This window comes from Gossypium raimondii, chromosome 9 (genome assembly GCF_025698545.1).
Source record: "Gossypium raimondii isolate GPD5lz chromosome 9, ASM2569854v1, whole genome shotgun sequence".
Taxonomy (NCBI): Eukaryota; Viridiplantae; Streptophyta; class Magnoliopsida; order Malvales; family Malvaceae; genus Gossypium; species Gossypium raimondii.
Window position 1 is genome coordinate 985,224 of NC_068573.1, and position 14,034 is coordinate 999,257.

Below are 14,034 nucleotides of genomic sequence, written 5' to 3' on the forward strand. Positions count from 1 at the left end.
AGTTCACGCATGTTATGCGTGTATCTCAGGTAATTCTCGTAATTGAGGCTCGAATTCGAAGCTTCGGAGGGGATTTTAGATTAATAATTTTTTTTTTCAAATAATGTGGGACTTTTACGAATTATATGAGTTCATTTTGGATATTTTTTTCAAGCGGGCTTAACTCGGGTAAAAAAACCCATTTTCCGAGTCCACCTGATCCTAAAAATTAAATCTCAAAATTTTCATTCATCCGGCTCCAATCCATGATGAGCAAAACCTCTCTTGATTTATTTTATAAATCATAAAAATATGGATAACCCTGCAAATCAATTAATTAATACGAAGAGTTTTCGCATTTGTAAGTTTGATTTGATAAAAGGAAAAAGAAATTAAATACTCGAAAAGAGAAGAAACTGTTGTTTCAATTGATCAAAATTCAAAAATTCAACACAAAAGCGGGAAAAGGAGTGACGCCCTTTAATTTTTCTCTATATATAATCTTTCCAAATGTTGAGTTTTAGCCTTTAGGAGATACATTTTCAATGGCGGACAAAGAGGAGAGCAACATTAGAAATGCTGTAAGCTTAAACGACAGCCATTACCGTTTCCTTCACGATCTTTCTGCACCTCCCAAACCCAAACCAACCAGTACAATCTCTTCTCTTTTCCTTTCTATTGCCTCCCCCCTCCCAAAATAGGGTTTTTCTTTTTTCTTTTTTGGGCTATGTCGTGATTATTGGTTCGATTGTTGTGGCTTTTGCAGAAGAAGAGTCTGATGAGGAGGAATTTCAAGTTCGGCGTCGTCTTTGCAAACAATCCCATACAGATGATTCTATTCCTCGCTTCTCTGAAATCACCGATTTTGATTCTCCTCTTGGTATAAGAAGTCTTTTTTTTCTTACTGCTTAGATGCCATTTTCTTGTTTGTTTGTTTGTTTGTTTTTTATTGCATATCTGTGGGCTTTGGTTTTCTTTACTAAAAAGCATAGTGATGTTACATCTCTTCATTTTTTAAATGGGTTTCAATATTAACCAAGTTCAAATTTTTGGAACGGAGATTAGAACTGAGTTCTTTGAGTAGGGATATATGTACTTATATAATTTCGATGTGGGTTTTGATTTTCTCTTCTACAATATATTGTGCTTTTTTTTCCTGTTAGATGTTTTTCTTTCTGCTTTATTCAATCGGTTTTTATATATTTTATTTGTACACTTGTTTTTTTTTTTTGGTTTGCTTTTTGTTTATAGGTCTTAATTCTCTTTATCTGAAAGATTTTATCCTTTATATGTTTAGATGTCTATCATTACCCCCTTTTTTTTCTCATTTGTTTTTGCTTTCAGAAGGACGATCTATTTGTTTTTCTTTTCTCCTCCCTTTTCCTTTTACTTTATTTTCTGCAATTAACGTGCTTGTGTTTTTTTTTTTTTTGAATGAATGAATTTCAGAAGAGGAAGCAAAGCCTGTAAAGGTGAAGATTGAGGGTAGGCGTCGTTTGTGCAAAGTCTCATCTCGAGATGGTGGGGGTGCTGATAAAACCTCGATTCCCAATGAACCTAATTTTTCTGGAATTTGTGATTTTGATTCACCTTTGCAAACAAAGAATGTTTGTGAGGGTGGAAGTCAAATTAGAGATATTTTAAATGACTTGAGCTCTAAGCTTGAGCTTATGTCTATAGAGAAAAAGACAGCCCCTAAAAGGAATATTCCAGAATATGGTAGTGCCAAGTCTTCATTTTCCAGCATGTCTGATCCATCTGATACCTCATCAGGTTCGAGTAAGAATGTTGGAGGTGGTGTTCAGGATGTAGTTGATTTGCGTGAAGATGATGTTTATGAAGAAGAGTCAAAAAAGCTTAATGTCAAATTGGTGTCTGCAAGGCAGGTTTTTGATTCAAATGTTGAAGAAAAAGAAGAAAAGAGTGAATCACAGAGTGACTTTGGGAATGACACTTTTGTTACTAGGGTACATGAATCTAAGAAAAACTTCCAAAGGCTAAAGAAGAATGAACCTAAGAATGCATATGAGCGATTGATGTCTGTGGGTAGGTCATTTGCATCAAAACATGGAGAAAAAGAGGATGACAATGATTGTGTAGTATTGAGTTCAAAGCAAGGATTTAAAAAAGCTGTTAAATGTGGTGGTAACTTGAAGAAGTCTGATCAGTCCGAGGAAGCTGATGAGCTTGATGATTCATACTCATCAGAAGTTGACCAGCCTTTTATTTTGAGTGGCCCAAATTCAACCTTTAAGCTTCCAACTAAAGTTGCAAAAATGTTGTATCTGCATCAGCGCGAGGGCTTGAAATGGCTTTGGTCTTTGCATTGCCAGGGTAAGGGTGGAATCTTAGGGGATGATATGGGCCTGGGAAAAACAATGCAGGTAAGGAAATGTGTGTGTGTGTGTGTGTGTCATATATATTCATATGGAAACTTTTTTATTTGTTATTTGGGCAGATTTGTGGCTTTCTAGCAGGATTGTTTCATTCAAAGTTGATTAAAAGAGCTTTAATAGTTGCCCCGAAAACATTGCTCTCTCATTGGATCAAAGAACTCTCGGTTGTAGGGCTTTCTGGGAAGACTAGAGAGTGAGGCTACTTGACTTAAAAATTTCACAGTATTTCTGATGTTAAGATGCTGAATTAGTATGAATAATCATTATTTCGGCTTCTGCACAGGTACTTTGCGACTTCTGCTAAAACTCGGCAATATGAGCTCGAAGATGTGCTTCAGGTCATGGTTGTTGATTTAACACCCCATAATAATGCTAAATATAACAAATACTTCTTATTCTGCAAGTGAATAAGAGACTAACTGCACCTTTAGGATCCGTTTCAATTTTCAGGAAGTTATCTTTTTGCAAGTTTCAAGGTTTCAGGCTATTTCAACATTGGCTAACATGAAATTCTATTTGATTTTAGAAGTTTCTGGATATTTGACATTATTTATTCATTTATGGTGTTGTTTGCTGTTTAATTTGTGCATATAGCAGTCACACAAAAATGCTTGTAATTCCTCTTGGGCTTGTTATTCTGTTCCACATTAGTGTTTTCATGTTTGTTGAATTTTCTTATTTCTTGTAGAACCAAGGGATTCTTCTTACAACCTACGATATTGTAAGAAACAATTCTAAAGCTTTGAAAGGAGAAAGCTGCTACCGTGATGATGACGAGGATGAGGATGATATCATATGGGACTATATGATTCTTGATGAGGTAGACAATGTTGCTATGCTGCCTGTAATTCAAAATTTATAGGCTTTGGTTGCCTAATGAATTTTTGCAATTTCTATTTTTTTAATGGCAGTGTTTTGCTCTATATTTTTTTTGTGGGGTTTATGTTCGAAAGCTGTTGAATATGCAGAATAGGAAAAATCTGATGTATTTACATTAAGTATGATTTGTTTTAACTGACTCTTAATGTAGCTCCATCGGAGCATCCTATCACCAGATCTTTGAATGGGGAGGACGGTGCTGATAGGATATAGTTTATCTTTGTTGGCTATAATATGCAACCCTCAGATGTTTCAGATTAGCTACCTAGATGAGCACTAGACAGTGAACCTCTCTTTTTAAATCTTCATCCTCTGTCCAACACCCTATTTTTAGCTTTAATCTGTCTTTTTTGGGGGCCATACTTTAATCTCTATCTACTCTACTATTGTTTTCTGCTTTTAATTTTTCTTTCTCCTTTATCGTCAGTTGATTTTAAAGTTTACTTTGTTGTTTAAAAATAGAGGAAATGTTGCTCAGTGTTAAAAAACAGAGCTCTATTTTTGGCTTTGTAGTTTGTATTGTAAGTTCTTTTTTTTTCTTCATATTTTACCTTACTAGTTATTCTTTATTCTAATCTACATGTATTACATAATTATATATTATATTTATTTATATGTATGTGTCTTATTTTAATCGGGCAATGTCTTAGCACCTTGAGTGTGCCTGACACCCTTGACAATGCTGAAACAGCTAACTAAATAAATGTTGTACATCTAATGAGTGTATTCATGCATTCATGTATGTATATTGGATTTGAGATCTTTTGTTTTTTTTTCCTTATTAGCATTTATTTTAAGTTTTAAAGGTTAAAGAATCCATCCAATATAAAAGGCAAAGTATTGATCTAAATTCTAAAGAGTAGAGGTAAACAACATTTTCAAATTTTCTTGATTCTATGATTCTACAATAGGGATAAATATATATTTTTCCCCTTTGTTTCTTCTTGATTCTATTGGCATAATAAAAGTATTTTGTACTGCCAAGTATTTTTAGATGGATTTTATCACGTAAAGCTGGTAATAAAATATTTATTGTACTATGTGAGGGGCAAAAGATGGCCTAAGATCTACTATTGTTTGCAGGTAAGTCATATGAGCTTTAAGATACCTTATAAATGATTTACTATTGAAGCATAATGGGCTTCAAAAATAAAGTGGGGCCATTAAATGATGGAGTTTTAGGATAATCAAATGATATATGATTACTATTGATGAATTTTCGTCAGGTAATGGTTGCCTGCTGAAGATGACAGCACTAGGATGGCAACTCACTTAAAATATATCTTTTATGTTTTGCATTTGCATAAAATCTTGTCTCCTTTTGAATGTGTCATTTTTCTTGTAAGCGCTTCATGTTCCTTTGTTTGACTTTCATACTGCATTACTGTTCCAGGGCCATCTCATAAAAAATCCTAGCACACAAAGGGCAAAAAGTTTGCTTGATATACCAAGTGCTCATCGTATAGTCATAAGTGGCACACCAATTCAGAATAATCTAAAGGTAACATCTTCACATTTATCTTCATTTTTCTTTGACTCCAAAAATGCACTATATTTTGTTTTATCATGAAAGCAAACTTTGGATTATTGTATTCTACTTTGTTTTTGTCTTTTATTGGTTTGTATTAGGAACTGTGGGCCTTGTTCAACTTCTGTTGTCCTGAGCTACTCGGTGATAATAAATGGTAATTGTTTTTGCTGAACTGATGTTTGTTATGCTCCTGCAGCATGTAACAGAATTGGATATTTTCTCAGGTTCAAGGAAAGATACGAGCATGCTATTTTACGTGGAAATGAAAAAAATGCTTCTGAGAGGGAAAAGCGTATTGGCTCAACGGTTGCCAAGGTGTTGTTTTAATAAGTATTACTTGATAAGAATGCGCTTTGATGATTCAATCCTGGGCATCATTCAATTATTCTAATGTTAAAGTCAAATTGCTTTCCGTGAAGATGCAGTGTTGCAGAAACTATTCTTATCTTTCTTTATATTCCTTACCATGGGCATTGTTATTTGCCATTTGCTTTAGCTCACATCAATCTTTTCTACTAGTATCACAGGACTACTTTGTAAAAATTGATTTTGATCTCAAACTGCTTTTCAAATGCGATGTTTTAGAAACTTCAATCTATAATCTATCTTGATTCCTGACCATCCATAGCTATAGTAATTTTATTTTGTTTTAGACTTGGTACACATCAATCTTTGCTGCATCTCACATGACTTTGTACAAACTTGATTTAAGAGGCACTATCATATGTCTTTATGCTTAAATATCCTCAACAAAAATATACATTTAAGTATTCAAGTTCACCATGTAAGATCTTGGTAAAATCTGATTGCATATAAATGCTGAGGTTTTTGGTGATGTTACAAGTAAATGCATTCTGGTGAAATTTATTAGTGAAAAATTGCAATTCAGGGGAGCCAATTTTTTATTTTTTAATGTTCAATTATTTGTGCTTTGCTATCCATCTTAAATTATATCATATAATTTTCCTTTAAGTTTTGGAGCCATAATGCCTACTTGTTGCCTTTTCTTTTTTCTCTGTTATGGCCATGGAATGTGTCTTGAAATGAAAGAACATAATTTTTTATCTTTTTTCCTTCCCCCTCTGTAGGAGTTAAGAGAACGTATTCAACCTTACTTTTTGCGCCGGTTAAAGAAAGAGGTATTTGGTGAAGATGATACGTCAACTGCCAAGCTTTCTAAGAAAAATGAGATCATTGTGTGGTTAAAGTTGACTGCTTGCCAGGTGCAAACTTAGCATTACTTTTCTGAATGTTACTCTTGATTGTGGATTTATTAGTTTTTTTTATTGCTCATGGTTATTTGTGTCTCCCCTTTTAGCGACGGTTGTACGAAGCTTTTTTGAATAGTGAGATAGTTCTTTCAGCTTTTGATGGCTCGCCTCTAGCTGCATTGACGGTACCATTTTCTGTTCAAATTTTCCCGTCTGTTTTTCCTCCAGTTTACACACGCATTTGATTTTTTTTTTTATGTTTAGTCGTTTCTTTATGTGCTGATGTGCACAACCATCAATTGTTCTTTAAGATTTGGTGGTTTTAGCTATAAGGAACATTCTTCAGGTATTTTGGTTGTCAATCAACACAAGAGTTGTGTGCTTCCAGTCTGTTTAAAATCTCTAGGGATTGTTGGCCAAAAGAATCCAATGATGGCACCCGCTTTTGATAATTATTTGTTGTTATACTGAAAGTTTAGTTGTGTGAACATATTCCATTTTATTTATGAAAATGTTTTTCTTCTCTGAATCTGTCATAAGATGTGCATTCTGTATCTCCTTTTTGAAGATGTGCAGTGCTTCAATTGGAGGAATTATCTTTCATTGCAGTTGCTTGCCTGGAATATTTATTTTAGGTTATCTAGGTGGTTAGAATATATTATTTCTCAAATTTTGTCAGGATAAAGTTTCACTTTTAAAGTAACCCGTCTCTTTTATCAATCTTTAATATCCAGACTTTTCTGGTTATATTTAACTTGCGTATGATCTGTTATTCTTTATAATTAGCTGTTAATTTATGTGCACTAGCTGAAACAGTTTGTGTGCTGGATTATACAGTTTTGATGTAGTTAGCTAGTTCCTTTTAATCTTATTGCGGTAATAAGAAAAAGTGCCCATTCTTTGAAACAGATTCTTAAAAAAATATGTGATCATCCACTTCTCTTGACAAAGAGAGCTGCTGAGGATGTACTAGAAGGGATGGATTCAATGCTAAATCCAGAAGATGCTAGTGTCGCTGAAAAATTGGCAATGCATGTTGCTGATGTTGCTGAAACGAATGACTTTCAAGATAATCACGACAATCTCTCATGCAAAATATCCTTTTTACTTTCACTTTTGGTAAGGGGCTCTGCTTATGTATAGATTTATTCCAAGGTATAAATAATCTTCTTAAGTCAAATGCATTTTATGGTTTTTTCAGGACACTTTAATTCCAGAGGGCCACCATGTTCTTATATTTTCTCAAACTCGAAAAATGCTCAATCATATTCAGGTTTGTTTTAGATCTTGACTTGCTGGCTCATTTACCTTTTCATGGCAGCATGCTGTCTAATTTTTCAAGCTTCTGAGTTTTAGTTGTCAGTATGAGCAATTTGGTAGGAAATTATGGACTAAGTTTTACCTCAAGGGAAGAAACTTTTTGCCATTTCTAAAATTTGACCCCTAGTAATACAATGGACTCTCCAAATAAGCCATCCAGCCCCTTCTTTGTTTGTTGTTTATCCTTCCCTCTTGATCCTCCTTTTCTCTGGGGTATTACTTTACGCTTTTGTTCATGGTAGCATTAGCTGAGTTATTGCTTAGACTGCAGAGGTTGCTCTATAACATCTGCCAATTTTGTGAGGCAGCTGTACCATATATTTATATAATTGTTTTCCCAACAATTAAATAGACGCTACCTTTTGATGTCTATTTCTCACTCATTTTGCCTGAAGAGAAGAAAGTGAAGTTTCTTAATAGTGATAGGTAATAAATTGGGTAACATGGCGTGTCTTCTTGGTTGCTTACTTGTGGTGAGCTAAAAATCCTAGCTCCATTTGAGGTTGCAACATATACTTTTGATCCATTAAATTTTCCTGAATGGAGTCTATCCCATTTTGACATGAGATATGAAACAAATTTCTTTATGATATTATGTATTGCAATATAGTGTGATTAGCATATAAAATTTGGGTTAGTATTTGGTACACAAGCAGTGTAACTTTTTAACTCCACAAACAGAGTTAAAAATTTGCCATGGGTTCCTTTTCTTTTATATATTTATTTTTTTAAAATATTTTACTATATCTATAGGATACTTGTCATCACTCCAACCATGCTTGTGGAGTTTAAAATTTCTACTAGTAGTGTATCAAATATTTTCCCATAAAATTCATCAACCTTTCTAATCATTATCTGAACTTGAAACTTGAAATTTTAAGGGTTTCACAATTGTCTTCATTCATGATTAAGAAAAAAACGATTCTTTTTTTTTTTTTCTCTTGAATCCATCAAAGGTCTGGCATTTACTTCCTTTCATATGCTTTTCTGTATGGTGAAACCTATGAAGCCTGGACATGCTTGAACCTTGGTTGTAGTGGTATTTTATTGGTATTTGACACGGACATACTATCGACACACTGGAATACGTACCTGACTGGAACACAAGAAAAAACAAACAAAAAAAATTGCTATGGTTAGGACGCGGTCAAATTTGTTTGGACATGGTAAAGCTTAAAGAGATTGAGAAGGTTGGGCTGTTGAAATTAAGAAAAAGATTAATTTGAATTTTAATAAATTATAACTATTTAATCTTAAAATTTAAAGTATTAATAATCTTTTTATGATGTATATTTTAAGAAAATTAATACTCATAATAAAAAAAAATTATTGCTTAAAGTACTTGAAAAGAATTTTCCGTATATAGTATTTTATAAATTCTTGGTTTTGACTTGTTTTTAAATGCTTGAATGCAAACTTGAGAACCAAGAGTTCCTTGAATGAGAAATTATCTAATACATTGCCAATGGAGCTTTTTTAGACTCTACAAGCATGTTGGAATGGTGACATATATGTGTTAGGGTATAGTGAAAAGGAGAATTAAAAAGAGAAATAGGGCATGTGGTAGTCTTGCTTGCAACCCAACTTGTGGATTCACTGATTTACCCTGTAACATAAAAAATCTCTGCAATATATCAAAGATGAATCTTCTTTGAATTGTGTTTTGTTTTTTATTTGAAATTTCTAATTTTTTAGACTTTGTGCCCAAGGCAATTTGTGATCACGTTTTATTATTGATCACAGGAGTCTCTAGTGTTAAACGACTACAAATTTTTACGTATTGATGGTACCACGAAAGCAAGTGATAGAGTGAAGATTGTTAATGTAAGTGCTTCTTTAACATTAAATTGATTTAAATTTTCTCTTGGTGTTATATTTTCATCTCTTCTATTTTCAGGATTTTCAAGAAGGTAATGGGGCTCCTATATTTCTTCTGACATCCCAAGTTGGTGGTCTAGGCCTTACACTTACAAAAGCAGATCGTGTCATTGTGGTCGATCCTGCTTGGAACCCAAGGTTCCCTTTTTCTCCTCAGTTCAGTTTGTTTCTGGTATAATTTGATTAATACTCCCTTTTAAGAAATGAAGAATTTGGTAAAATAGTTAGTCTTTGATATTAGTTTATTCAATATCTTTGTTTTTTTTTTGGCCATCAGTTTATCTAATATCTAACAATGTAATGGTGGATTTTTCTCTACATCTTGGCCGCGTGGTTTCAAACACCCGATTGAGTTAAAAACTGTGAGGGCTCATGTTCTGTTTCGGACCTTCCTCACCCAAAAATTAGTTTATTCCAAATTGGATTACCTATATCGATTATCTGAAGCATTTATTAACAAAATACTCACTTGGGGCTTCTATTAGACCTATAGTTGCAGGTTGTTAAATAAGAAGATTGATATTCAAGTAATAGAACAGAGTTTGAACAAAATTATTTGGTTCAGTAGGATTCTTTCTGTGTATGTCTGCATGCACCACACATTGGGAGGTGGATGGGATTTTATTACTAATAAGTAACAGCTTTTTCTTGCCCAGCAGCTGTAGTCATTAGCAGAATTTCCATTAAAGGTGGATGAAAGAGTTGCCAAGTGATACTCGCTTAAATTTTGCCTGCTGAATATATATCTGTATCCAAAGTCCTGAAAGAAATACATTCAACAATTTTTATTATTTTTTGGCAAAATTATTTAAATTTATCACTTCTTTTTGAGACAATATGGTGAAATACTTGAAACATCTTGAGGCATACATGAGGTTGGTGGACGTGAGACAGGATTGGGCATGTTGAGAACAATTGTTGAAATGATAAAAAGTTCTGCAATTGTATTTTCCTAGTCCTATTTTTCTCTACTATGAACTAACTCTGCTGCTATGCTTTTGAAAAATGTGCTTTCTTAACCTAAACTGATTTTGCTTTTCTGGGAAGGGTATATCCTGTTTCAGGGTTAATAAGCTAATTAATAATTTTGCAGCACGGATAACCAAAGTGTTGATCGGGCATATCGAATTGGGCAAACGAAGGATGTCCTTGTGTACAGGTTGATGACCTGTGGAACTGTTGAAGAAAAGATATACAGAAAGCAGGTTGATGAAATCTCAGAAATTTCTTGTTATCCATGTTGATTCATTTACAGTACCTATATGTTAACCTGCTGGGACTCCCAGGTGGTTGACATTGCCGTAATTATTGTAGTTGTGCATAAAGAGAAATTTTATCTGGCAACAATAACTATTTCGTGATAACATATGAGAACTTTGGATTCTAGTTTACGTGTAGGATTCCTTGCCTCCAGCCTTACAGCCGTGGTCTCATTTTTCCTTAATTTCTTTACTGATGTGTTTATTTTCACTACTTTGCCTAAAAATTGTGATCTAGATATACAAGGGGGGATTATTTAAGACGGCAACTGAGCACAAAGAACAAATTCGCTACTTCAGCCAGCAGGTACTCTTTAATTAAAACTTCTTGTCCTGTTTATTTTAAGCATTTAGTACTTTGTGATGTGTGATAGACATACTTAGATTTTTTATATTTCTTTCAGGATCTTCGAGAACTTTTTAGTCTTCCAAAACAGGGGTTTGACATTTCACTCACCCAAAAGCAATTACATGAAGAGCATGATAGTCAACGTAAAATGTACTGTTCTATCTATAGTAGTATGATACTATGATTTACTTTTATCGCACTGTTTATTAGAACTTCTTTTCCTACTATCATAACACTGCTATTCATACCTTATTTTAATGGAAGTGAAATAATTTAAATTATAAAGGATAATGAAGCCCGCAGTATGGTGAAATTTTTCTTTCTTTGGGAGTATTAACAAAAACTACTCTGTGTTGGAACGTGCTATAGTTTTCTTGAATAGACACCTGTGCCAAATTGCTTATTTACCTGTTGTGATGAGTAATGCTGTATTTTCTTTTTAAACTGTTATCTATATTTATGTAATATGTTTACTTCTCTTTTATGTCTAAGTTGCTTCTCTTTTTGTCTAGTTCTCTCCCTTGTTTTTTATAGTGTCTTGAATATTCCCACTCTTGGTTCTAATATCCACATCTATAAATTAAAATGTCCAACCGATAAATTCTGCTTTCAATTAGAATCTAGGTCTTCAAATAATTTATTTGAAAAATTGAAACCTTTCTTTTGGTTGATCATAATACTTCTGAAAAACCTAAATGAGTAAACAATGTTCATTTTTGTTCACTAGATACAATTTTATGAAGCAACATAATATTTGCTTGTTTGCAGGAGCATGTCGAAATTTTCGACTTTTCTGGAACTGTTTATGACATTCATGTATTTCTATGTTCTGATTTTTGTAATTTGTCTTACAGGGATGAGTTATTGGAAACCCACATAAAATTCCTGGAAACACTGGGAATAGCAGGAGTTAGTCATCACAGTCTACTTTTCTCTAAAACAGCACCTGTACAAGTTGTAGAGGAAGAAGACGAAGACATATGGTGAAAACTCTGCCTCTTTCTTTCCCCCTAATGTCTTTTGATCCAAATTGTGTACTTAGCTTCATGTATTATAGTATGTTCATTTTTTCTGTCAAAGCTCTAACCATTCCAAACATTAACGGAATCAGGAAAAAAGAAAATATGGTTGTGCGACATTCATCTTCAAGTTCTTCTGTTGAACAGAAACCTGATGGGTATTTCTTATGATCATCCACTATTTTCATGATATAATCTTTACATATCTGTGTGGAACATGATAGTTATATCTGAAATGTTTGACAGGGCTGTATATGCTTTCAAGCCAAAGGATATCATGATGAGCAGGAAAAGCTTGTCGCCTATTGAAGTAGCTAAATTAACTGAGAGTGAAATTAAACAAAGAATTAACCGGCTGTCCCAAATATATGCTAATAAGGTATGGTTTTGAATCAAATTTCTTGCTTGACAGTGTTGTGCATGAAAAATCTTGTGTGCATTTCTTTCTTGAAATGGTTAAATAATGGTAAACTAAATAACGTAACTGAAGTTTTTTGCATGGCTGAGTTATCTTCCCTCAAGATCAGGATGGTGGGTGCATTTTACTTTATTTAATTTTTAACCTTATTTTCTCTGGTTGTTCTTGTTTGTAAAATTATATTCTGATCCTACTATTGAAAGAAAGGATATGGATTTCAAAATTAGTATAAAATGTATGATAAAGCCAGTCTAAATATGACTTGCATGATTGTCTTTTTATCCTCTTTCAACTATAGGGTATATATTGAATCTTAATTCAATTTTTTCCTCACAATTTATACAACAAACTGTATTCAAATTCACTCTTTGGAATTCAATTTTCCAAATACAGCATGTTTTCTTGCATTTCATTCATCTTGTTCGCATAGTCTTGCCCGTGTTCGACAATTAAGTGTATGCAAGCAATGAAATTATATGGTTCTTTTCATTAGCCTATAGTTGCATTTTGTAAAAGTATCATGGAGGCTCTTGTACTAAGAGCCAGATTGCATTTTGCCTCTTTTACACAAAATATGGTTAAGTTAATTCTTGTTCGTTAGATCTAAGAGCAAATATCTATTTTTACTATTAAAAATTGGTCCTTGTATGTTAGCATAAGTTGTAATTGTCTGATTGTTTCGTTAGCCACATTAGTTTTTAATAATAGAAATGGATGAAATTGTTAACAGAAAGAACCATTTTGCTCTTTGATTTAACATATAGAAACTAATTTGCCTATTTTTGAGTAAAAAGGGCAAAATGCAATATGACTCCTTGTATAGGGGTCTCCATGGTACTCTTACTATTTCATACTCAATTTTTGAAGATACCACCTTGGCTCCACCAGGAAATTTGTTTTTGCATAACTCTTCTAAATCTTGTGTTATAATCTTCTGAATTTGTTGTGCCAGATTACAATTTTGAGGTTGCCTGATAAGGGAGCCAAGATAGAAAAGCAGATTGCTGAACTGAATGCAGAGCTCCAAAAGATGAAGACAGCAGAGGTAACTGAAAAAGAAACTGAAGTAGGTGTAGATGATATAACTGGACAACTCCAGAAAGTGTTAAATGTATAGATAAGGTCTTTGGTTGTATCTGTATTTAGCACGCCTGTATCTAGGCTTGTTCCACCTGACACAATAGAAAACTACCTAGCATTTGGACTCGAATTTTCAAACAAGTTTTCGATGGTCCCACTAGATTTTGTGGTGGAAATGCATAATTTTGTGGGTGGTAACTGTTCTAAACACAGCTCTTTTGTACACAAGAAATCTAGGCTTTCAAAGTTACCTGTTGATGTCTTCTTTTACTCTCTCAATGAGAGATTGAAATTGAGGATTTGAGTTTTTGAGTACTAAGGAATGTGTTTTACCATGTGTATGGTTTATTGTTTTTGAGTAATAATGATAAATTTATTTCTTAACTTTTGTTTTTTTTCATATAAATTCTTTTATCATTTTGACCTTCAACTTTAAATTTTAGTCAAATTATTTTTTATATAAAAAGTTAATTAGATCATTAAAACTTTAACAACACTAAATGTCTACTCTCATGGCAATCGTGTACACATTTTATAAAAATTAAAATTTCTAAAACTTTCATAAAGATTTTAGAAAAAATTTTATATTAGCAATTGTAAAAGGTTCATTACATTATTTATATTATTTTCTTAACTTTGAGTTGAAAACTAACAAACTTAAAATTTACGTGAACTCGAATTTGAATTGAACTCGAAATAAATATAACTCTAAATT

At 33.1% G+C, this 14,034-nt stretch overlaps 1 protein-coding gene across 1 annotated transcript; it reads left to right on the forward strand.

The window, feature by feature from the left end:
* The first annotated feature begins 306 nt into the window (after positions 1–306).
* On the forward strand, positions 307–13,654 carry LOC105798045 (protein CHROMATIN REMODELING 24). The gene is made up of 22 exons (XM_012627929.2): positions 307–630; positions 746–859; positions 1,429–2,363; positions 2,438–2,568; positions 2,659–2,713; positions 3,064–3,195; positions 4,648–4,755; positions 4,884–4,939; positions 5,010–5,100; positions 5,874–6,008; positions 6,104–6,181; positions 6,906–7,115; positions 7,198–7,269; positions 9,060–9,140; positions 9,214–9,332; positions 10,288–10,399; positions 10,692–10,760; positions 10,858–10,952; positions 11,657–11,785; positions 11,914–11,979; positions 12,068–12,200; positions 13,192–13,654. The coding sequence occupies exons 1-22, from the start codon at positions 525–527 to the stop codon at positions 13,354–13,356; spliced, it is 3,192 nt and encodes a 1,063-aa protein (XP_012483383.1). The 5' UTR covers positions 307–524; the 3' UTR covers positions 13,357–13,654.
* Positions 13,655–14,034: the final 380 nt, after the last annotated feature.